Source organism: Periplaneta americana, chromosome 17 (genome assembly GCF_040183065.1).
Source record: "Periplaneta americana isolate PAMFEO1 chromosome 17, P.americana_PAMFEO1_priV1, whole genome shotgun sequence".
Classification (NCBI taxonomy): domain Eukaryota; kingdom Metazoa; phylum Arthropoda; class Insecta; order Blattodea; family Blattidae; genus Periplaneta; species Periplaneta americana.
In genome coordinates, this window is record NC_091133.1 from 11,817,643 (window position 1) to 11,844,049 (window position 26,407).

At 36.8% G+C, this 26,407-nt stretch overlaps 1 protein-coding gene across 3 annotated transcripts; it reads right to left on the bottom strand.

The window, feature by feature from the left end:
• Positions 1-26,407, bottom strand: LOC138693402 (zinc finger protein 664-like). Of its 3 annotated transcripts, none has more exons than XM_069817347.1 (5): positions 26,096-26,407; positions 22,381-22,478; positions 16,784-16,879; positions 9,882-10,019; positions 1-2,452 (listed from the first exon to the last, which is right to left on the bottom strand). In XM_069817347.1, exons 2-5 carry the CDS (start codon positions 22,471-22,473, stop codon positions 2,375-2,377), a joined length of 405 nt encoding a protein of 134 aa, XP_069673448.1. In that variant the 5' UTR covers positions 22,474-22,478; positions 26,096-26,407; the 3' UTR covers positions 1-2,374. The 3 variants fall into 3 exon arrangements, with proteins under 3 accessions (XP_069673448.1, XP_069673446.1, XP_069673447.1); XM_069817345.1 differs by having other exon boundaries at positions 6-2,414; XM_069817346.1 differs by lacking the exon at positions 16,784-16,879 and having other exon boundaries at positions 13-2,414; positions 26,096-26,401.

Here is a 26,407-nt window from a genome sequence, read left to right on the forward strand (position 1 = left end):
GTTATCAGGAGTAACAAGGAAGAGGAAATTGGTTGTCTGGTGTGATAACTGTGCAGGACAAAATAAAAACCGCATGATTTGGCAGTTAAATACTTGGAATTTTTTATGCAACTGATATGAAATTTCTTATCAGTGGTCACAGCTGTAACAAAGAAGAGAAATAAGAACTGTAAAGCTATGGCGCCTGAAGATACGCAAGAAACAGTATGGTCAGCCAGAAAAATAATAAAAAACAAAACCTTTAAAGTAGTTGCCATGGATTGTTGAGACTTCTATGATCTTACTGCTGAAGCTGATAAGTTCATTAATAGTGCCAAGTTGCAGACCCGTAAAGTATCTTGGATCAAGGTCTGCTAGTGCCAATATACTAGAAACAAAGAAATCTTTAAGTGACACTGAGGATTGGACTATTTTTCGCGTGATCAGAAAAGATTCGAACTCCATCATCTTCCAAATTTGGGCAAGGTCATACAGCTCAATAAAAAAAGGCCATAACTGTGAAGAAGAAGGACCTTCTTTCCATGTCGGAGTTAATGCATTTAAAATATCATACGTTCTATGAAGATCTTTGGAAGTGACATTCCAAACTATTTTTCATTTTATTTCATATGCATGAGTAACATTATGGAAACACTATAGGCTCAGGGTAAAGTGAAAAGGAACACATTCATTGCATTCATTGTTCATGTTATGATCTAATACCCACTTATGTTCCATGTAATGATTTACTGTATCTGATATTCGTGTACTACACTCATTTTTGGTACTTGTATCTATCCTAATCAAGAACTCCATTGTACATATATTTTCCATACTTGGAAAATTTTGTTTCACGTTATGCTTTGCCTATTAACAGACTATCGTAATTTCATTTGACAATGCGTAATATGAGTCTTAAATACTGTAAAAACTATAAAAAATGTAAAATCTTTAATAAATAAAGTGCAAAAATGTTTTTTTCTGTTTCTTCACAATTTTAGTTTCTGCACTTGTAACAACACCCACGGACAGTTCACATTTATTGATCATAATGTAGGTACAAATCGAGTCGTAATAGTCATGGAAACCGTGGAAGATCTTCAGATCAATTACCTTCCACTTCCACATTGTTGCCCAGATTCAAATGCCACGGAATATGTCTGGGCTATTCTTCAAAGGCATCTTGACAACCATCTACCACACAAATATTTTACAAAGATACTAATCACGGCATTGAACGAAACATCAGAAGAAAAATTTGATAATTGTATTAAAGCCATGTCTGAGGAGTGTCAAGCTACTGTAGATCTCCGTGGGAAAAAAAAAGCTTTAGAAAGACTTGTCAATCTTCTTTGTGTAATTATATAATTTTAAATTTTGTTTCACTGTTTCTTTTCTTTGTTTCGCGGTATTACTTAAGAATACTCTAGAAAATTATATACAAAATATTTAACTTAATCCATTGCATTACTATATTTAAGAATAGATGAGAAACTACATCTTTTGTTATTTTCATTTTGAAAAGGTGGCATAGACCGATAAGCAATTAAATAAAGTGAATAAAGGTTAAATGGATCCGTCTTCTTGCTTACTTGATAAGCAAGAACCATTTAACCTATATTCACTTTACATCTTTTGACCTCCACTCGTCAGACCTCCTTGAACGATTTCTCATCTTCTGCGAGAAACAACTAGCACAATGACTGCAGTCGAATGACATGTCGCTCGTGTGCGCGTGAATGTACTCTTAAGTGTCCAGGTTTTAAGAACAATTTACCACACACATCACACACGACTGACTTCTCCTCTGTGTGTGTGAGAGAATGTCTTGTTAAGCATCCAGACTGTGCGAAACATTTACCGCACACATTGCATTTGAAACGTTTCTCGCCTGTATGCGCTACAGCATGCCTTTTAAGACATGAAGAAGCGACGAAAGTCTTTTGACAGACCTCACATTTGAATGGCTTCTCACCAGTGTGCACACTTAAATGCATTTTTAAATGATGTAACCGTGAAAAACATAATTCACAAAAATCACACTTGAATGGCTTCTCACCCGTGTGCAAGCGGACATGAACTTTTAAATTACCCAATTGTGAAAAGCACATTTCACATTCACCGCACTTGTATCGTTTCTCGCCTGTATGTACATGTGCATGTTTAGTTAAATAAGAATACTTCGAGAAACTTTTGTTACAAATGTCGCATTTAAATGGTTTTTCCCCTGTATGTTTCCGAACATTTTTATATAATTCTGATGAACTCGAGAAACATTTTACACTACTTTCGCATTTCAATGGTTTCTCGTCTGCGTGCTCACGTACATGAATATTCAGATCTTCCAACTCCCAGAAACAGTTTCCACAGTCATAGCATTTGAATGGCTGCAGCATCACATCTTCTGCCACTGACCCCACGTCACATGATTCTTCCTGCAAAGAGGGTAACAGAAGAGATGACGCATCTGTAGCTGAAAAAATAGAGCACTCAGTTTCTAAACTGGAGAAAAAAAAACTAAAAATTTAAGTCAACCAGTGGCGAAGTTCTTCATAGATTTTTGAGGTTTAGCTTATCAAGAAATTTCAGTTATTATACCTAGTAACACTAAGCCTCATAAGTTCGTAATAACGATGTATTAGAACTTCCACCCTTCCACATAAAAAGTATACTGTTGGCAGTCATTTCAGGATTTGAGAGTTCAGTGCGAGGCTTGTGGCAGAAGCTTCTAACGGCATGGCTATGATCTAGACTCGCAAGCTTGAGGGGTAACTGGGAATGGGATATCGATTCGCTACATCTCCGTATGAAACGAGGCTAGCCTACCCTAGGGTGACCAGATTAAAAAAAAAAGAAAAAACGAGACATTTATTAAAGCTGATATGAATCAATATTTTATCTAAACATTCATTATTTGAGCAATAAGGTCCAGTTTTATTTATTTTAAAGTAGTAAATATTGTTTACAATAACTGGGCTATGATAATTAAGCAAGAAATTAATAGACAAAATTTTTTGCCTCATGTTTAACTTCAACTATTTTGACATTCTCCATGAAGATAAATTGTACAATTAGCATCATATTTATTTGATGTGAATTTGCTCTAGAAGTGTTAGCCTTTCCTTCAGGATACTATAGATGTCCATGCAAGACATTTTTGAAATGACATTTTGTGATTAACATGGCCTTTATTGAATTCATTACTGTAACATCTGATGGAAACAGTATAGAATTAATGTTTTACGTGACTATTAAATAAAAATAAATATTTTAACAATAATTTAGAGAAAAGGGACACAATTTAAAAAACCGGGACATTTGGCATCCTGAGCATACTCTTCTCATGACAGGGGACAAGGTTAGCATACTCTCACATAATCAAAAGTGGATTCGTGTGTGCTACATATTAATTTTATGTAAAATGGCTCGTACTCAGAGAACATTGAGTAAATTATTTGCAGAATTGCAAGAGAACCCATTTTAGGAGGACGTATGAAACAAAATGTTCTTACAAAGATAGGATATCGACACCACATTTACAAATATAAATAGTGGACGGAGGAAGACAAAATAGAAATTTTCGTGGTATAAGAAACATCCTTGACCAACAGGGTACTCTGACAAGGTGCATTCGCGATAATGGTATAAAATCAAACACGATGGAAAGTTCAGCTGTAATCAATTGTAGCTGCCCATAGTGATAATTATACAATGTTTATGAGCCTAGATAGATATTGATATAATAATGAATATGGAAGGAAACTCACCTATAAATGATTATTATACTAATTTTAGGTGTTTCTACATATACATGTATTTAAACGTTTATGGGTGTTGATTTAGAAATTCGTTAAGCACAGCTGTTTTTTAGTAGGTTATTTTACGACGCTTTATCAACATCTTTGGTTATTTAGCGTCTGAATGAGATGAAGGTGATAATGCCGGTGAAATGAGTCCGGGGTCCAGCACCGAAAGTTACCCAGCATTTGCTCATATTGGGTTGAGGGAAAACCCCGGAAAAAACCTCAACCAGGTAAGTTTCCCCGACCGGGAATCGAACCCGGGCCACCTGGTTTCGTGGCCAGACGCGCTGACCGTTACTCCACAGATGTGGACAGCACAGATGTAAATGACAATAGTCATTGTAGAGCAAACGGCAGAGTCAACAATGGAAACACGATTCTCCCCCACCAAAAATGTCCAAAGCAATACACTCAAGTTTCGGTAAAGTCATTTTGACATTCTTTTTTTCTAGGGGACCTCTGCTTGTTGAATTTCTCGACCATGGGGTCACAATCAATGGACAGCGTAATGAAGGAACTTTACAGAAACTGAGACATAGTGCCTAATCCGTGAGGAATACGATTCAGAGATTTGGTTGGGAAATGCTTCAACACAGCTCTACAGCCCAGATCTCTCCCCATGCGATTTTCACATTTTTGGAGAGTTAAAAAAAAAAAAAAAACATTCGTGGACTTCGTTTTGTATCGGATGAAGACGTGTGTGACAGAGTAAAGAATTGGTTCGGTAGACAGCCCACAAGCTCTTTCAAGAATGGGATTGATCGCTTTGGCTCGCAGTGGAATAATTGTATAAACAGTTTTGGATATTACTTTTGTGGTAATAAACGCTCTATCATACTTTTTGGCATCTGACACGTTTTCATTTGACTGCCCCACATATAATTATCACTATGAGCAACTACAATTGGTACCATAAACATTGATTACAGCTGAACTTTCTATCGTATTTCATTTTATACCAATATCAATCAGGCACTTAGCGAATGTACCTTGTGAGACAATTAAGTTATATTGTTATACCTGTATTCTGTTTCGGGGTGAAAACGAGTGGTCACCTTCTTATGGGGTCTGTGTCACAATATTACAACATTCCCTCATAAGGATAAACATAAATATACTTGGACTTCTCCAGATGGATTGACACACGACCAAATGGCTCACATCTTGATAGATAAACGAAGACATACTACCATAGTAGACATTCGAACCTTCAGGGGAACAGACTGTAATGCTGAACATTATTTGGTAACTGGAGAATTAAGTGAAAGGATATCAGTAACCAAGCGAGTAGAGCAACAAGTTAATATTAGTAGATTCAAAATTCCGAAATTAAAGGACGAGGAAACTAAGCAACATTATCAGGTCAAAATATCAAATAGGTTTACCACTTCAGCAAGTTCGACGAAGTTGAGGAAAAGTTAGATGTTAATAGTGTGTGGGAAAATATCTGAGATAATATCAAAATTGCAGCTGAGCAGAGCATAGGTTATTACGAAACTAAGAAAAAGAAACCATGATTTGATTAAGATTGTGCTAAGGTAGTAGAAAGAAGAAAACAAGGAAAATTGAAATTCTTAAAGGATCCAGTTGAGGCGAATAGAGATAATTATTTCAGTAAAAGACAGAAAGCAAATCGTAGGCTATACCTAGGAATAAAAAGAGAGATTACTTGGAGCAAAAACTCAATGAGGTAGAAACAAATAGTAAGAATAAAAATAACAGAGATATATATGTGGGAATTTAAGGCAAGGATAAATGTCATCAAGGATGAGTGAGAATGGTGACTTTCTTGCATACTTTCATTCAATCCTGAACAGATGGAAAAACTATTTTGGATAACTACTAAAGTACATACGCCAAATTGTTATGACCGAGACGAAATTCAAATACAAATTGCTGAGCCATTTGTACCTGAACCCACACTTTCTGAAGTCGAAATTACGATATAAGAGCTGAAGAATTACAAGTCTCCAGGTATAGATCAAATTACAGCAGAATTAATACAAGAGTGTGGAAACGCATTATCTAAGAAAATTTATAGGTTGTACTTGTTATTTGGGAAAAGGAACTTGTACCAGAACAATGGAAGAAGTCCATAATTGTACCTATCTTTAAGAAGGAGGACAAGACCAACTGTAGTAATTTTCGAGAAATATCACTCTTCTACAAAATTTCGTCCAATATTCTTTCGAAAAGATTAACTCTATATGAAGATGAAATTATTGGGGATCATCAGTGTGGTTTTAGGCGTAACAGATCGACTATTGATCAGATTTTTTGTATTCAACAGATATTGGAGAAAAAAATGGGAGTGTAAGGGTACAGTACATCAGTTATTGATAGATTTCAAAACGGCATATGACTCGGTTAAGAGAGAAGTTTTATATGATATTCTTACTGAATTTGGTATTTACAAGAAACTAGTTCGATTAATTAAAATGTGTCTCAGTGAAACGTGCAGCAGAGTCCGTATAAGTCAGTTTCTGTAGGATGCTTTTCCAATTCGCTGTGGGCTAAAGCCAGGAGATGCACTATCATCTTTACTTTTTAACTTCACTCTAGAGCACACATGGGCACAATTATCTGTCTCATAAGGCACTTGATTTGAAATAGTTTACTAGGAGAGCAGACTGCAGAGTAGGATGGGAAATATAAACTGCTGTGACCTACGTCACCTTATCATAATCCCTAAGGCGGTCATTGGCGAATTATTAGGAAAACGCCTAGTTAACGTCAGGCTCTCGAAAGCCTTTGTTTAATCTGAGCAAATTAATTCTGCAAATTTATTCATTAATCTCTTTACTGTTCCTTCGTCACACAATTGATTTTAATCACAGGCGAGTTCCCAAGAAATTGCATAACTAGCCAATAATATTCCATCACGTTTTCTAATTTATTCTCTTGAATATTCTGCCGTTTCTCAAGATTATTTAATAGATTTACACGTTCTGGACATAAAAATAATTTTAAAAATTATATTTCATTTTCTACGCACATTTGATATGTATATATTTCCTTGGGAAATTGAAGCGACGTCACAGTCTAATACTTACAGTCGCGCAACTTCAACACTTTTTTTGCCAACATTCGCGACACTAGCGCCCAAGCGGCAGGCAAGGCACTGGTAATAGGGTTGATACAGTCTCGTTCAGCCAGCACGTGCTTTAAAGGGATGCGAGATGTTATAATAACGTTTTAATCATGCGTCGGAATAAAGGCAATGTGTGCAATGACGAAAATTGCAGTAACAACAAGTTTAAATCTCCGAATTTGTCGTTCTTCAGATCCCCTAAAGACCAAGAGAAAAGCATAACTCAGCCATAACCAATAATCCACGTTGTAGGTACCCTGCGTATTGTGTTCTATAAAACATTTATAGTTATCAGGTACCTATTTGTATGTCAGGAAGGAGAGTTTAAATAAAAACATAGTAAATACCTGTTACAATATATTTTTATTATTATTTTTTGTTTTGCAGAGATCATATGTATAAATGTGTAACCATTTCGATTTTGGATAACGTATCTACAGTTTTTAATGCAAGTAGGCCTAATTCCATAACTTTTGTATTCGTGTTTTTTTCTTTATATTTTTCAAAAGTTGAATGTGATATTGCATTCAAATAGGGATCATGGTGTTAATTTTTCAAGAATTCATGGAGTATTATTGTAATCCTTTTGCAAAATATTCACTTCTTGAATAAATCCAGACTGTGTCGATAAATTTCTGATGTGTTGGTGTGGATTCATGTGGCAGACGTATTAAGTGCTCAAGAAATAAAAAGAGCCTTTTTTAATTTAATATAAAAAGCAATATTTTCTGTAATAATTTGCATGACTGTTATTGGTGTTGATTTTACATTCCCAGTGATTATTTGAGCCGTTCAGAGCAGAAATGGTGTAAGTCAAAATTAGGTAATGACGTTTAAAGTAAAAATTCTGTAAAATACAGCACAAAGTAGCAATTAATATATCCTTCGTGCTATTCACTGTCTATTAATAGTTTAAATAAATTTAATATTAACTGCTACTTTGCGCTGTATTTTACAGAATGTTTACTTTAACCCTCATTACCCATTTTTAACTTACATCACTTCTGCTCTGAAAATAAAATTAGGCCTACATTTTCTGAGTTAATTGAAGTTACAATTTTTTCAACAAAATTGTGTGTTCATTTATTTGTTCTCACCTACGTCATATTAACAGTAAGTGCATGTAAATTACGTATTATATAGGTAGGATAAGTTAAAATTAAGCTTATGTGTGAAAACTGGAAATGTAATGTAAAATGCGGTAAACTTGCCATAAAAATTTAAACCATAATATCAGCACTATTTGTGACTCAAATAATAAAGGAAATACCGGTTCTTAAAAAATGGAAAAATAATGAACTTCATAAATCAATGTCTATCATATTAAGGTTTAAATCCTCCCCTTTTTTATTTTGCTTAGAGCTTTTCTAGGTACATAAAAAAACAGTAATTTATTTCCTAGATTATATACTTAAAATTTGTATGAGGAGATAGAGTTTGAAAATATGCTCCAATTTTTTTAGAAAAAGGGCATAACTCAGAAAATATTTGGGTGACATTCATCAAAATTTGTAGCATGTATATGTATAAGTATATATATATTGGAATGTGTGTGCCAAAAATGAACCAACTAGCTCAAAAACTACAGAGGTTAGAAATTTCACCCATCTCCTCACTTAAGCAGAATTTTCGCGCTAACTATCTAATATGAGCTTCGTCAAATGTCAGCTCCTTCTCAGGATTTTCTGGCCAATACTTGGAATCAAAAATGTTGGCACATTGAGGTAAATGGACATCTTCTTCTAGTAGTCAGCCTGTGTGTGGAGTCAGCAGAATACTGGCCATCTATGCCCGAAGTTGCGGGTTCGATCCCGACCCACGTTGATGGAATTTAAGTGTGCTTAAATGCCATAGGCTCACGTCATTAGATTTACTGGCATGTAAAAGAACTCCTGTGCGAGGACAACATTCTGACACACTGGCAACGCTGATATAACCTCGGAAGTTGTGAATATCGTTAAATAAAACATAATTTACAATTACTTCTTCAAAGAAACTCTTTCTAAAAGCTTCTTTCAGAGTTCTATAAACAGAAGATTTACTAATTGCCGGATTGTGGCTTTCAATTTTGTGAAGCTTGATCTCATTGAACCATTCATACAAGTACCCATAGATCTTTTAATGGTAGACATGCATTTAAAAAGCATTTTTGGTTAAGAACCATACATAAATTAAATAAATTGATTCAACAACTATTTTATAGATTAACTATATGAAACAATTAAGAATAAAATGTAATTATAAAAATCTGATGATCTCACAGGCCTGGACCAGAAACCATTCAACCTGTAGTCAAATGCTCTATCACCGAGTCATACCACTTCCTGCTTTTAATGTGATAAAGTTTCACTTTTGCAATGAGGGGGGGGAAATAGCATTGGAGAAAATGAGGGAATTATCTCTATAGTCAAACAGCATGGATGAATGGCTGTCCAAAAGACAGTTACGACTTATCTTAAGAGTGATTAGGCCTATATTTTCTTCGTTCGTTGTCACAGTCGATCTGCGGTCTCGTTTCACAAACATCTCTTACTCACGAAATAAAATTTCTCTTTCAACACTTGTATCGTAAATAACTACTGTGAAGAAACGCACCTTTCTATAATTCTCACAAATCTTTTTTATGCTAAACGTGTGAGCATATATCTAGATTTCAATTCAATGGAAAGAACATACAGATATTGGTAATCATTAGGAACTACTCCAGATGGTAATATTAAGCTCTTTGTTCCACATATTATAGCAAGATCTCGTAATTTGCCAAAAATAATTGTATTAACATTGAAATAATCTCGTTAAATACTTAAACAGACAAGCCATTTAAATTTAAATTTAGGCAATTCTGCAACTAAGAAATAAGTAATAAATAATATGCAGATAACATTATTGTCCCCACTGTAATCAAAATACTCTGTCAACATTGTTGTACAAAGAAGGCTTCAATTACGAACAGAATACAAGTTCAACTTTGGAAAGAAGAGCCAGCACACCCAATGGGCTCCACTTACCTCGGTTTCACATTTCACTACAGGAAAGTTATTGGGCAATATAATTTCTTCAAATTTTATTTTTGATGTGTGATTGTAGCTGTCGTCCACGTATTCCTCCTTTATCTTTGGTATGTTTAGATCCAATAAATTCCCTTCCTGTAAAACAAAGAGATATTATGAATGAGTAATATATTACAATGCGATATGAGCTGATCACAAGTGTTACAGGTTGCACTCTGGGTCTGCATGCCAGTGCTTCAATACTACTTGTAACACTGACAAGAAATTATGGAAATAACTGAAGGAAGAATGGATAACCGATTTCAAAAGAAGCATATGTCTGATAAAAGGTGCTAATACTTCAGTTGTGAGAATGAATAAAATACCACCAAACCTGTAATGGTATCCAATTCACATTATACTGTGATTTCTAGATGGCGGGCTTGGTATACCTTTACGGTGGCAATAGGTTGATGCACAACGGAGAGTAGACATGTGACGTTACTCTCGTCGGTACATTTTGTTAAGAACGCAAAACGACCTGTCAGCCGTCCCATTGCGCACTGTAAGAACCGAACCTAAGCCAGCAGAGTACTGTGCACAGTCATAGTGAACAGATATCTGATGTTTGTGTCGAGGTTGTTTGTCACAGTGTTTAAGTGGATTTGGTAACGTGTAGAAGTGAATGACGAAGACGAAAGAATCGATTCGCGGAGAGCTAAATAGCACGATTGATAAATATGGAAGTGATATTCTAGTGATAAAGAATGGACATATAGTATGTCAGGTATGTAAAATTCAACTGAAAGTACGAAAAACTCAGGCTATTAACAAGCATTGCAATAGTAGGGCTCATAAAAGAAACGTCGAAAGAAAAGTGCAAATGCCGTCAAATATTAGTACCGATAGCTCACAATTGGACATACAATCAACATTTAATTATGATTTGTGCAATATGATGGTGCGTTGTAATATCCCGTTTAAGAAATTGAACAATCCATATTTTGGAGACTTTCTCGAACAATATACCAGTTGCCATATGCCAGACGAGTCTGCAATTCGTAGACAATATTTAACTAAAGTACTGATGTTGATGGCAGATAAGTAGCGAACGTTATTGTAGGCATTCTGTCACCCATTAGTGCAGGATGGAAATATTTGTTGACATGTGAGATGTTGGACAAGATTAACCATACAACAATAAACACGCTGTTTGAAACAGCTATGTTCATTTTATGGCCTCGTGGTATTCAATATGAAAACGTGTTGCTCTTTGTCACCGATGGTGCTCCTCATATTGTGAAAGCAGCGACAATACTACAACAGTGTTATAGAAACATGGTCCATATCACCTGCCTAGCACATGCGCTACATAGAGTGGCGGACGTCATTTGCATGTGGATAACTTCATAGCAATGTAAAAAAAAAATATTTCGCAAAACCCCATCCAGACAGTGGCATTTAGAGAACTCGTACCGAACATTCCTCTTCCCCAAGCCCAGTCGTCACAATGGGGTTCTTGGTTAAATGCAGGATCTACTATGCAACATATTATGATACTATCTCAAGAATTATTACACCTTTTGATCCCAACGACGCTTCTTGTATAGAAGTAGCTAAATCACTACTTTCGAAACAGTTGTACGAAATTACATTTTATAAAGAACAATTTTGGAAATATATCAGCAGCCATTAAACAATTCGAAGAATCTGATGTAGAAATATCAAAACCCATAAACATTATTGACGAGATATCCAAGAAACTTACTCAGGCAAGTCCAGGCCCAATTATCGAATGAGTGCAACAAAAGTTGAACAGTGTTCTTGATAAAAATAATGGGCTTAGAATGATGCGAGACATAATGAGTATATTTAACAATAAACAAATATCAGTACACCAGTCGTATTATTTGCATTCACAATTGACAACCGGTGATGCTGAACAGTCGTTCTCAAAATATAAAAACTGTTTGAGTGATCACCACAGGACGTTTCATTTCGCAAATCTTCGGATGTATTTTGTTGTTCATTGTAATGCCGGCAACGAAACCCAAGAAGACCGAACCTTGCATGTATAAGGTATGTATTCATGTACTGCCTTTGTTTATGTCCACAGTGTGTGCCCAGTACCGAGTGTGTAAAAGGTATAGTCAATGCTTGCATACATTGATTGCTTAAGTATCCCGGTTCCACCCTTTAATGATTTCTATACAGTGATGGAATATTTTCCTATTACATTTGGATATTATATTTTAGCATTCAACAGTACCCGAAAAGTAGTTATATAGCACATTGCAAGCGAGAAAAAATTCCGATAAGTGTTATTGGCGACGAAGTACAATCTGATATAGGCGGGGGGTGGGTGGGCCAGCAGGAAGGCAGGAAAACAGACAGATAGAGTATAAAACAATGAAAGAAGGAATACATTCACAATATTACGTACTTTGTACGTACCGTAGTACAATTTAATTACTGATCTTATGAAGGCCGAGATTAGGCATCCTCCAACTTTTTAAAATTTCACATAGTTCTTTTATTTTTGCTATTAATTTGAAAAATTCTGTGCTAGATTGTAGAAAATTGTGAAATGCGGAGTAAAATACTAAAGTGTATAGTAATTAAAATGCATATGTAGGCTACTCAAATTAAGAATATGAGTTGAAGAATTCTCTACATTTTTCTGTTAACATTTTGCAAAATAGTGCATCTGCAAATCATTCTTAATTCTGTGAACCAAACTAAATTCACGGAATACATTAGTTGCATTTTTACCACTCTCGTTTTGATTTTAACATTAACCTAATATTTGACATGTAAACACTTTAATTCCTTTGTCCCTTGCTCCATTGTGTATAACACCTCTTCACAATATAATATGGTATATAAGGGGTTGTTGGCACAACAGAAGGAAGAGTCTGGCCTACCCCAGACTTCACACTCTTTTCTTAGATGTCCTACTCTTTGCACTTGAAATGTTTTTGTCACAGTAACTCAAAACAGGATTGGTCACTAATAACATTACTCGCTACTGCGAATTACTCTCAGCCACAGTCTCTGTTTCATATACATAGAACATTAACTTTTAAAGAAATTAATGTCTTTAGCTGTCCTTATAAACGAGAATCTTATTAAAAATGTGTTCTTATACAATTAAAAAATCACATTTGTTTAATACAAATAAAAGCTATTCCTTCCAATGACTCTCACTGTAGCTGAGGTGTAGCACTAACTGTGGTCGCTATAATCAAGTTTAAGTGTAGTTACAAGTTTTTTAACACACTGACACTGACACACCGGACATGGCGCTGGGACTACATTTTTTGGGGTTAAACCCGTTCATTAAGTTTATTTATGTGATATTTTTTCAGGGGAAAAAACGTGGCAGATATTCTTGAATCTACCCTCTTTCGATTGAGACAAAAAAAAAAATTATGATGAGGTAGCGACGGAAATTGGGGTCAAATTTTCGTTCCGGACATGACGTATTTCAGACACACTTATTTTATCTTTTTTGGAAAACTTTAAATCTCTGGATATTTTTTAGATTTTTCAAATGAAAAAAAAATATGGGACTTACTTAGTCTTCAAGATTTATTTAACGCTTTTCGGAACTTTATACCAAGAAAACTTCGCCAGAAAATAAATGAAACGTGCGTTCCGAACAGGACGGGAGAAATTCGTTCCGGACATGACGTCCGAAAATCCCATTACAAAAGTTATAAAATTGTATCTATTTCTTAACATGCTGTTATATATTACATAAAGATTACACTAACAATGTGAAAATCTGACTCTGATGTGTACAATAAATAAAAAAATTGTTAACAAATTAGGTACTTCAAATGCATCATTGACGTATTAATTTTAATTACTTTCAATAGCTCGACTATTTTACAGTAATTAATTTGTATTACTGTATTACTCTCAAATTTCAGAACTACAGATTCACTGTAACTGTTATGGCTTATTTTATTTAAAATATAACGAGACTGCTTTTAGGTTATTTATTTTTTTTATATATTTACCTACTTAACATTACTTCAAAACGTCAGATATTCATATTTTTGCATTAAGAGATATGTTTAAACAGTACAACACCTCCTAGGACATTCTATAGGCTCAATATGATGTAGTTTATGTGTCGAAAGTATTCGTCTCACTTTCTCTCACAGCAAGTGAGGTGTCACTTGCATTACCTTTGACCTCTCCTTCGGTGATAAGTGTAATATTTATCCCTTTTGTTTTTGATGACACAAGTCTAGAGCTTGCTTCTTCACTTTAGAACAACGGTAGTTGTTTTTAAGCCTCTTCGTCCTTTCCCCCACGCCATCTACAGCATGCTTGCAATGGTTACTAAAAAACTCCAAGTCAACAATGTGCATAGATACAATAAATAATGTAAAAATGTTCAATCTTATGACTTATCAATTTAATATTAACATTTGTTAATACATGTTAAATATAAATAATGCATAAACGTTTTCGCCTTTTACGGCATCATTAGATACAACTTGTTTCTACGATATCTAAATTACATAGTGGAGCCATTCAGTGCGCCAGACCTGGCTGTAGCATCCGCGGCCTCATTTCCTGGAATCCCTACATGGCCAGGAATCCACACTACTCCAATCTCATAATCAGAGCTAAGGAGAGTGTGGAACAGCTCCTGAGTTCTTAAGACAAGTGGATCATCACAATTAAAAGACTGCAAGGACTGGATGGCACTTAAAGAGTCGGAACAGATAAGGAATCTGCCCCGAGGTTGCCTAATTAAAAACAATAAAGCTCTGTAAAAAAGCATAGAGTTCAGCAGTAAAAACACTAGTATATTGGCTTAGTCTGTATTTAAATATCTCTCAATTTGTAACGAAGGAACAACCAACACAATCATTTATCCGGGATCCGTCAGTAAAAACTAATGAATAATTTGGATATCGGGATAAAAGTTCACTAAAACGAAGTCTATACACAAAAGCTGGTGTAAAATTCTTAAAACATCGGCTCAGACTTACATCAAACATGGGACGTCGCATAATCCACGGTGGAGTGGTGGTATACTCCACTGTGTGAACTGATGGTAGCTGTATATCCAGCTCAGAGAGCATTCACGAAACCGCACACCTGCTGGACGAAGTCTCCGTGGATTTTCACTGTATCGGCCGTAAAGAGACAAATGATGGAGAGTCGTAAGAATTGTGCTCAGGCTGCGAGCGGAGCTTAACAGCATATGAGCACAACAAGACATTATGTCGCCGATACAGTGATGGTTCTCCTGCTTCACAATAAAGACTCACTATCCGACTGGTTCGGAAGGCCCCTGTAGAAAGTCGTATCCCATGGTGATGGATAGTATCTAAAAGACGTAATTTCGATTTATTTGCTGAGCCATAAATAAAACAGCCATAATCCAGCTTTGATAGTATAAGAGCTTGGTAAAGGCGTAAAAGCACTGTATGGTCTGCACCCCAGCGCACCCCTGACGAAAGGCGTAAAATATTTAAGGATTTCTCGCAACGCCTTCTCAAATCACGTACATGCGCCTCCCACGTTAATTTATAATCAAAGATAAGGCCCAAGAATCTCGCAGTGTCTGTATATTGCAACTCCACTCCATTAAGACGCAGTTCAGGATGTGGATGTAGTCCACGTTGGTTGTAAAAGTGGACACACTGCGTCTTCTGAGTGGAGAATTTAAAGCCATTGTGAACAGCCCATTCTGATAGTACATTGATGACCAGTTGCAACTGTCGACCGATGGATGGAAGATATCGGGAACTGTTATATATAAACCGAAGTCATCAACGTACAACAGAGAACATACTCGGTCACCCACACAGTGGGCAATTCCATTGATCGCAATGCAGAAAAGAAGAACGCTTAATACAGAACCCTGCGGAACGCCGTTTTCTTGGAGATGTTCGTTAAAAAGTGTGGTGCCTACTCGAACTCGGAAATATCACTCTGCCATGAACTTCGCAATAAACGTTGGTAGACTACCACGAAGTCCCCAATTATGCAGAGTTTGCAGAATGCCATACCGCCATGTGGTATCATAAGCCTTTCTAGATCAAAGAAGACCGCCACAAGATGATCCTTCTTGAGGAAAGCATCTCTAATGGCAGTCTCTAGCCAAACAAGTTGGTCTGCAGCAGATCTGTGCTTGCGAAAACCACATTGGAAGTTAGATGAACGGTTTTCCGATTCGAGTACCCACATAAGGCGTTTGTTTATCATTCTTTCCATAACCTTGCATACACAGCTGGTGAGAGAAATTGGTCTGTAGCTTCCAGACAAAGAAGGTTCCTTTCCCGGTTTCTGGACGGGGATTACAATGGCGGTACGCCAAGCAGATGGAAAGACCCCCTCAGTCCAGAATCTGTTATACATTGCCAGAAGAAAGAATTTTCCAGCTGGCGGAAGATGGCGAAGCATACGGTTATGGATGTTATCAGGACCAGGGGAGGTGTCAGGGGATGTGTCTAGTGCCTCCTCCAGCTCCTCGGATGTGAACGGTGTATTGTAATACTCTGTGTTATCTGATATAAAATTGAGGTTTCATTTTTCCGCAGCATCTTTGATTTTTAGAAATTCCGGGACATAATTATTTCAGCTGTTAATCTGTGTGAACTAGGTAGCGAATATTTCTGCAATTTCTATTGGACTGGTGGTCGTTACTCCATTGCTTATTATTCCCGGAATTACAGAACTACGTTTCCCCATTATTCGACGGACTTTTTCCCATACGATGTTAGATGGGACATTCCTTACGCATTCAGATGGGGTAGTGGTCACTACCATGTAGGTCGCGAATCACAGACCATTCAAAATGTGTGGACAAAACTGGGCTACAAATGGAGATATCTATCATGGAGTATGTACCAAAAGCCAAGGAGAGGTGTGTTGTTTAGACGGGTACATACCTCTGCTATTTTATTTCCTCTGTCGTCATCGGAATTTGAGCCCCAAGAGTGGTGGGATGCATTGAAATCCCCCACTAAGAGATATGGTGCAGGTACCTGTGGAAGAATATGTTGAATTTCAAGCACTGTAAAGGGTGTATCTGGGGGCATATGAACAGAGACTATTGAAAACTGTATGGTAGGTAAGGTTACTCTGGCAGCTATGCATTGATGAGGACTGTTAATGTTAAGAACAGAGGAAAATATACTTTGGCGGAGAAGGAGGGCACAACCTCTGTTAGCACGAATACTGGCAAGATGGTCATACCGATAAACATTGTATCCCGAGATTTTCAGGGAATGTTCAGGTCGGAGGTGTGTCTCCTGTAGACATAAAATAGCAGGGTTCTCACGATAGATCAATTGCTGTAGTTCTGTATATCTGCTGCGTACACCGTTCACATTCCATTGTATGATATCAGTCATTATGTCGATCTAAATTATCATGGTGGCTTTACGGGTGATTTTCTCTTCTTATCTTTTCTAGGATTTTGTGCCGTTGACTGTGACTGCTTAGCCTTCGACCATGGGGATTCACTTGCAGATCGCCACACGCCCGATCGTGATCTTGATCGAGACCATGATCTCGACCCATCACCCGAACAGGGAGCGCGAAGTCGCGGCGATCTACCAGGCCTAGAGTCTTTCTCTGTGGCCACGGTAGTAATCTTTTTTTGGAATATAAGGCCTTATATCAAGGCCACACGAGTCGTCTGACTCAGCAGTCTGAGTGGCAACGTCTACATATGTCTGGGTTGGGCTTTCAATACGCTTCCCAGGTATACAAACAAGAGGTGGCGTTTGCGTAAATACATCTATTGCTTGTGTTGCCTTTTGCAATATTGCTGCATAGGACTTTTCCGTCGCCTTTTTCTGTTGATCTAAAATACGCTTACGCGCCTCGAAAAACGTAATATATTCTCGGACTCTCCGTTCTTGGATATCCTTCTCTACCATATACTTCAGGCAATTTTTAGAATTGGAGGCGTGGTCCCCAGAACAATTCACACAGTGCTCTGCGCTGGCACAGGGGGATTCACCATGGTCAGCACCACCGCACTTTGCACATTCGATGTTGTTTGTGCAACGTATTTGCTTATGTCCGAACCGTTGGCACCTAAAGCACCGCATTGGGTTTGGCACATACGCACGAACTGGGACACGCTCATACCCGACATAGATGTATTCTGGTAGGACAGGCTTTTCGAAGGTCAAAAAGACAATGCTCAGGGGAACAGTCTGTCCGTCCCGCTTACGTAATAAATGGTAACCCTTGGACACAGAGTGCTCCGCCAGTTCTAGTTGGATCTCTTCATCAGACATACCGTCCAGAGAATCCGTATGCACTACTCCCCGCGTGGTGTTCAGCGAGGAGTGCCGTTCGACTTTAATAGGGTAAGCCCCTAGCAACTTCGCTTTCAACAGCGTCTCACTCTGTTTTGGAGATACTGTCTCGACGAGGAGACTACTGTTCCATAGGCAAGTTGCATTTTTGACCTTCCCAACGAGTCCATCGAGTGAATGTCTCACGTAAAATGGACTAATGTTATTCATTGTCTTTTCTGTTCCGTCCAAGGTGATACTGATAAACTTCGGAGGCGGCACTTTGACAGTTACTTTCTCAGGGTCCAAATCCATAGCAGTTTTCGTCAAAATATGACCACCAGTCGCATCAATTCCTGTCTTCTGTTTTTTATTATTTTTTTCTGAGGGAGGAGAAGAGGAGCGCGAGGACATTTTGAACTGGCCCCCCCTACGGAACCGTCGGCGTCAGCCTGCCACTGGGGGAGGGGCGGAAGAAAAAGACACCTAAAATTCTTCTCGATCTGTGCTGGCCGTGGGGTCCCCCCACAGCCCGATCCCAAGCAACCCACTTCACGCAAGTTACCCTTCAAACTGGTCATTACACACCTAATGGCAAGTCTTACACCAGAGGCGTGGCGCAGTTTTATGCCCCTACCACAGGAATAACTGCCCGTGGCTCCCCACTCTACACTACACAACCGCCGGACTACTCGGCTAGCTCTGACCCACCCACCAAAGCCGGAGCAATCCGAGGCAGCACGCAGCTTCAGGGGACTTGTGGTTGATTACACTGCGACACCCATAAGTCAGCCGTAACACGTCGGAGCGATATATTCGCCCCGGCGAGCAGAGTCGGTCACCGGGATGTCCAAATCATCCCGGGCCCCCTTTCGGACTCTACGTGAGTGTACTTGACATCTGGTCCGGGCTCGGCACCTAAACTTGCATATAGGGGCAGTATGAAGGGTCCACTATTGCTTCGGTGCTGGGTGCCCTGTCGGGCCGCACAAGTTGGAAGTCGCGCTCGAAACCGTGGGACAGGGCCATGGAGGTAGGAAACATCCCTGCTGGTGAGACAGGAGTTATAAGCCTAAGATACTTAACCTAATAATGTATATAAAGACTAGAAAAGGAAGTGGAATGTAGCCTAGCAAGGCATCCTTAACAAATCAATCCCATCATTGTGGCGGACGTGGCAAAACAAACAGCGGGGATGGAGAGGTGAAAATGGCTGTGATGATGTGGTGGGCGTTCCGCATGCAATGGTGGCCGGCGAGGAGAAATACAGCGATGAAAAAGATGAGAGAACGAAAAGGGCTGGGTGGTGATAAGGCGATTAATGTCCGAAAAGAAAAGCACGAGAGCCACCATTGCATCTCCCGGTCACCAACTTGGCAGAACCCACCTCGACCATTTCAGTATCGGTTCAGAATCAGTTCGAGTCTTGTTGGAACGCACACTGTGCTACTTACTACACATGAGCAGGCAGTTCAGAATCGATTCTGAACCGTGCTGGAAAAAACCTAATATTAAACTCATGTTAAACTTGCATTTATATATAAACTTTTCAATGTTGCCATGTTATGACTAAGAATGGACGTCGTGCCATAGCATGTATTTCTTGTTAGCCACGATTAGTTCCAATACAACGCCAAATCACGGAAGTCTTCTATCATTGATTTTAAAAACAAAACAAGTCACACTTTCACTTAACAATGAGTGAAAAAACAAAACGCCCTTTACTGGTAGGCAACTAGCAAATTCACTGTTGTTTGCAAACTCTGTAAGTGTTTTAACCATGAGTATCATGATCCAAGATCTCTCAATTACAAGTCGATAAAGACATTACTATCGTAATTGTGAAGAAAGTGGATCTATTAACACGCTATATACAATTGGCCATAGGTGTGTTATCAAAACCGAATCTGCTATTAGCTTGGTATGACAGCATCCCAAGAAGAGTCTCACGCAACTGTTACAACGTATATATGTTTACATACATAAACATAGCCGACCTACACCTAGTGATGCCAGGAATGATCTAGATTGCATCGAAATGTTAAATTAATATCTGAGTACTCAAGTTAGGTTTGGTTTCTTTGTTTCTGCGGTGTAGCTTTGGGTGAAGTCCTCAATATTTACTATATAAATGGATTCCTCACATTCACAACATAAAGTTTACAAATAGTTACTAATTATGTTACAATTTCCAGACCTCACCCTCCCTCAAGGGCAGTCTTCAAATTCATGTTTTTGTTCCAAATTGTGCTTGTTTTGAAAATCGATTGAATTTTATTATTTTTTCAGTCATTAAGATCAGGCACACTAATAGTTGTTTCGTGCTTGTCGTTTTTTCTACATTTATAACACATACATCGCATTTCTTGATGCTTACACCTGATTTGTCGACCTTTAAACGGAATAAAATTGTTTGTGGTCGCAGTACAGCCATTCTTTTATAACATACACAACATACTAAAAAGGTAAAATTATTTATCCTGTTGTGAAAATAAGAGAATAATATCTACAGTAATACTATTTCTGAATATTTCATAGCTTAATGTGTTCTCATAATCTTCGTAAAGCATTAATTTTCCGTATAAAATAAAGACGTTGAATAATTTTAAAGGGAAAAACTGTTCCGAAACTGGATATCGAACCCAGGCCCTTTGGCTAAGCGCACCAACGCCCTACCACTGAGCTATTCAGGAACTATATACCAGACCCAGGACCAGTTCTTCCCTTTATATCCACATACCTCAAGTGGATTGAAAGACGGCAGTGAACCCAACATTGAGTCCACACTATACTGTGTGGCTTTAATTGTGGTTTCATGTTAATGAACAAATTATTCGGGTTAGCTTTACAGGAAGCTAAACCTGAAAGCCAGATTTGCAAAGTAAAAACGTGTCTTACGTGTTATTTGTCACGTCCATTACAGAAATTAACACTAATATTTTCAGTTCAAAATAATCATGCAATTTATCAACACAGATAGTTAATGTCATCGTTTGAGTACCTGTAAAGAATTTTTAAGATACAATTATTCAAAAGAATTAATATATTTTTAAGTGTTAAGGGGGTGACATTTTTGTCACATCCATTACAATGCAAAAAATGACGACAAAATGAAACTCTTCAAAATAATAATGATGGAAATTCACAAGAGTGTAAGAAAGTCTGCAAGGCAACGAGGTGAGAATAAAACATCTGAAAAACTATCTTTTTCCATTTTTTTAAATAAACTTCTAAAACTGTGTATACAGTATGTCATATACTTTACTAAAAGAATGGCTAAGCAGCGTGTTAGGTAGGTGGCTAGCTACTGATAGCTATTACGCATGCGAAACAGAACGAGTTTTATGTAGTGTTACCTTTGTGCATGTAATGTGAAAAACTCAGATTACGAATTTAAAAAGTGTATGTAAATCTGTTGTAAGAGGTAAGTTGTGCAAAGAATGTATTTTCTTTTTCTAAGCGTGAAATAAATGACCATTCCCCCTCCTGCTCCCTGTACCAAACTTGTTTACCATTACTGGTGGAATAAATAATTTTTTTCATCGAACATGTGCCAACAAGAAGACATAAAAAAGTTGTGCCACTCATTGTCGTCACTCTAATATTGTTCTGTTATTTCAAGTGTTCGCCCATAAAATAATAGCATATCAATTAGACCAAAGGAAGATACTGTTGCGTTATATACTATAACACCATCAGAGTTTCAAGTCCATGCAGTGTATATCTGGACTAGTGAAGAATTTCCGTGAATCGAAGTTCACATGTTCCAAGACGAAAGTGGAAGCAATTCCTTCATCAGCTATGAACCACATGTGAACTTCTCAACGTGCAAGATTATGTGTAAAAAGTCCAACCTATGTTCACAGCATTACAAACTTTCCCATGACACGATCTAGATAAGGCATATTACATAAGATTCAATTATAAGAAAAATAATGTGTGACTTCATGTCTGAACAGTTGGAAACTTGTTTTTCAACCTTGTAGTAATTTAATTTAATCTAGTAATAATATATAATAATAGGACCTAATAATAATAGCAAAACAAGAACAAGAACAGCAGAGACAACGGTCACAGTAACATAGTGATAATACTGTGCAGCTACAGGTGTCCCCAGATTTCAGGTAAAATATCTGGAAACCTTAAATTATAGTGGTAGTGTAACTTTATAGATTCGCATAGTAATTAGTAACACAGGAATGATAGAGTAGACATGGGGATAAAAATGGTCTTACATCTGGTGATGGATCTGCCTCTTCTTTAACTGCGTCATCACATGGCTGTACTGTCAAAGGGTCGACCTCAGGTTCCGTCTTGATAACATCCATTACAACTGAAAGCACAATGTCAGAAAATTACCTGTTTGCTGTTTATGAGCTGTTAACATGTGCCCTTCATAGTAATTAACCATAATGCGCCGTTGAATTACATATATCGATTTTCTACTCACAATTGGACTGAATGAAAACGGAAAATTTTACTATTAACACTCGTATCAATGTTATGTGTTATATCTCTTTTTAATGGTTTAGACATAACATGCAAGGGTTATGGTGGCGGTATAATGGAGTTGCAGGGCTTGCAGACAGAGCAAGTATTAATGTAAACATATATAAATAATATACCATTTTAGTATTCATCTTATATCTTATTCAATATTTTAACTTGTACTGTTCATTAGAAAAAGGTTACTAATAAATTTATAAATAAAAAAAAAGTTTTGAACCGGCTTGGCCATAATCTGGATAGAGTCTGTGTATGTCTTGTAGCAACAGTTTAATTTTGTTGTTATTCTTACGTGTAATCAATAAATGTCAATGCGAAGTTTTGAACTATAATAATAACCTATACGGATATCGTTAATAAAATTTAGTTTCAGATAATTTCAGTACTATACGAATCAATTAATTTGTATCGATAGTTCAAAGATATAATCGAAATTATGTCTTCTGAATTATTTTAACGAAGAACATTCAACGATGTTATGATCAAATGTTTAATGTTTTAAGTTACAAAGCAACCAAGCAGAAGGTTCCTGGATCGATTCCCAGTGGTTCCAATACAACAAGTAAAATCAAAATGTATAGATACTGAAGTGCAATGATAGTAACAGAGACTGAAAATGAAGAGAGGTAGGGAAAAGAGAGGGTGAAAAAGCAGATGAAAGAGAAAGAGGACAAAAATGCAAATGTGCTTCTTGTCTCCACCATCCATAACTGTAAGACAATAATGAATATATAACTGTCATACAAGGAGGGACATTCTTTTTCCATCATACCTAATACCTACGTCCAGTTTCTGAGAGTGATATGAGTATGGGCAGAGTTGATATGTCATGACTAAACAAAAAAAAAGAAAACTAGTATTTCTTTATGTGTAATTATAAAACTGAAATATGGTTATCAAAATTATCATTTTAATAAAAAGTCTTAGAAATTGCTTCCTCCTTGAACTATTGACAGCAAATCATTACAAGACCTGGGAATAACTCAGGCAGCAATAGCAGCCCATAAAACTGCTCATTCCTACGATTCATATAGCTGTTTCTCAAATCAGGTGCATAATATAGAAAATAACTCTGCAATTAGGCAGTTTTCTGGCTACAGTTTTAAAATTGTTTGCTGAAGCAATACTGGCAACATTTACAATAAACTTTAGATAGCATTAAGAAAGTTTATCTTCAAAAAATGCCTGGAGTATTTTAGGTGGATTCTCTTGTGACAGGAAACAAGGCTTAACACCTCCAGCCACCTTGTGGGCATTGACGGATAATTTCAGTCATTTCATATCAAGCCACCCAAAAAAAATTTTCAAAGAGGCATTTTTCCCATTAGATGATCTACTAAACTCATTATATGGTTTCGCTAAAGTGGAGAACTACCTATGGTAGCTTTCAATCATGCTATTACGGTTACGACCAAATGAAATTAAATACACAATGTCGCCAACATAAGGGCATGACATTGGTCTATGGCGTCGTTAGAAGGAGAAGTTTATTTCTTTTTTCGTTATCTTCCGCGCTCTGAATATTATTGAGAGATAGCACTACTGTTAGCGACAAGGTTAGGTAAAGTTTGATGAGGAGATACATATAATAGTCTAAATTAGACACACAGACAGTGATAAGGCTTATTAATATTTTGAAATATATTTCATTAGAATTATGTTGTTCCTTACCAGTATGTTCATATATATTGACATTAGCATTAGATACGGTACTGGTATGTTATTTTTATTATCAACAAAGAATCTTGTGTTCGACTATGTTTTACTCTTCCCCGGCGTGTATTTGCGTAAATATTGCGAGTGGATTACGTGGCTTAGATGAGGGGAAGCTGACATGAGGTTGTAGAATGTCACAAATTTTTGTTTAGAATAGAGGCTCGCAATAGGAACAGTTTGGTTGCGGTGCATGCGCGGTCCTATCATGCAGTGCCAGCGTAATCCTTACCTGGATTTATTTTCGCGCGTACATTCCAGATCAAATTAACAATTTCCCTTCGCGCTCCGGTTACACATCTTGCATATACGAAGGTCAGGTTTGGTTAGTTTACGTTTTTATTAACCAAGTCCGCGCAACTATACCACCTAAAAATATGGAATGACCGAAATTCACTGCAAGGGTTAAATATTAGTTCTATCAGGATGTTTGACCCGATCGGAGACCGGGAAATCCCAATTAGCCTTTGCCCCCCCCCCCGCATCCTGGACTAGCTTCTACAAATCATCAGAAAATCCTGGAGGCGGATTGGGCCAATTTTTCCGCAAATGTTTTCACACTTGTGCCCTCGTAGCTCAGCGGAAGAACATCGGAATTTAGATGTCAACGTCTCAGGCTACAATTTCTCGTCACTCCTTTTAATTTTATTGTGGTTCAAGATAGTATAATGTAATAATATAAAAAGAAAAACTAACACCAGTATTAATTATGCAACTGTATTTTTCCAAACCTAATATCAAATTTATGTTATTTATATCACTAACGAACGATAACTGAATATAAATTATAACTTGAATAATATTTATATCGCTAAAGAACAATAACAATATATTTATTAAATAACTTGAATATTATTTAAACAGTATCACTAAAGAATGATAACAGAATATAAATGATAAATATCGGTTTGTTTAATTAATATAAGATATTATATAACACATATTTAATTATTTAAATAAAATCATCTATTTTACAACGAAAAATGGTTATTTGTATTATAATACATAAAATTCAGATTAATTATATCGCGAAAGAACAATAACAAAATATAGGCTAAATAACTTGAATATTATTAATAACGCTAAAGAACGAAAACAGAATATAAATGATAACTTGAATATTATTTATATCGCTAAAGAACGATAACAGAATATAAAAAAACATGAATATTATTCATATCGTTAAAGAACATAACAGAATACAAATGATGACTTGAATATTATTTGTATCTCTAAAGAACGATAACAGAATACAAAACATTATAATTTGAATATTATTTATATAGCTAAAGTAACGATAACACAATATAAATAACTTGATATCGATAAAGAAAGATAACATAAAATAAATGATAATTTGAATATTAGTTAGCCTATATCGCTAGAGAACGATTAAAAAATAAAAAGAAAACTTAAAGAAGACCCGAACCCACAACCTTCGAATTATTAAGCAATCACTCTACCGCTGGTCTACGAGACGCAGATATGGAATGACTCTGTGAATTTAACGTAATCTATGTACCTACGAAAAAGAGAACCATTCAACACGATATCAAGACACGTAATCTGCCGATATCACTTAGTTACAACCCTGCATTGCAGTAACATTTCAATACACATCTATGAAAATTAAATATAACTTGAGCATGTCTTGGCTTGCATAAGAGTGGAAGATCAATGAACATTCCCAATAATAATCAAAATGTTTCACACATGTCATATCATACACACCTGTGGTAATGAAGTCGAATCCTCCAGAAGTTCAGCTCTTTAGTCTACAATGACGAAGTAAGACTCTCTGAATACTGAATATGTTAAAGGTGCACCATATTACATTCTATAAGATTAATGGTTTGGAAGGCATGCAGATGCTCTAAAATATGCGATAAAACTATTACGCCTACCACCTAAACTAGAGCAAAAGAAACAGGCAACAACATAATGGTGAAACCTTCTAGATCGTCAGATAAATCTGATGCATCAAGAAGACTGTGCAACTTTTAAATTATTAGGTTTAAGCAACGAGTTAGAAGAGTGGCCAAG

Bases quoted from the DNA above. Each gene is read 5' to 3' on its own strand.
- LOC138693402 (XM_069817345.1), bottom strand. From the start codon at position 22,473: ATGGATGTTATCAAGACGGAACCTGAGGTCGACCCTTTGACAGTACAG. The intron at 16,880-22,380 runs GTAAGACCATTT...ATTCTTCCACAG, and splicing joins AGGCAGATCCATCACCAGAT to GTACCTGCACCATATCTCTT. The intron at 10,020-16,783 runs GTATGTACCCGT...TTTGTTTTACAG, and splicing joins GAGGAAATAAAATAGCAGAG to GAAGGGAATTTATTGGATCT.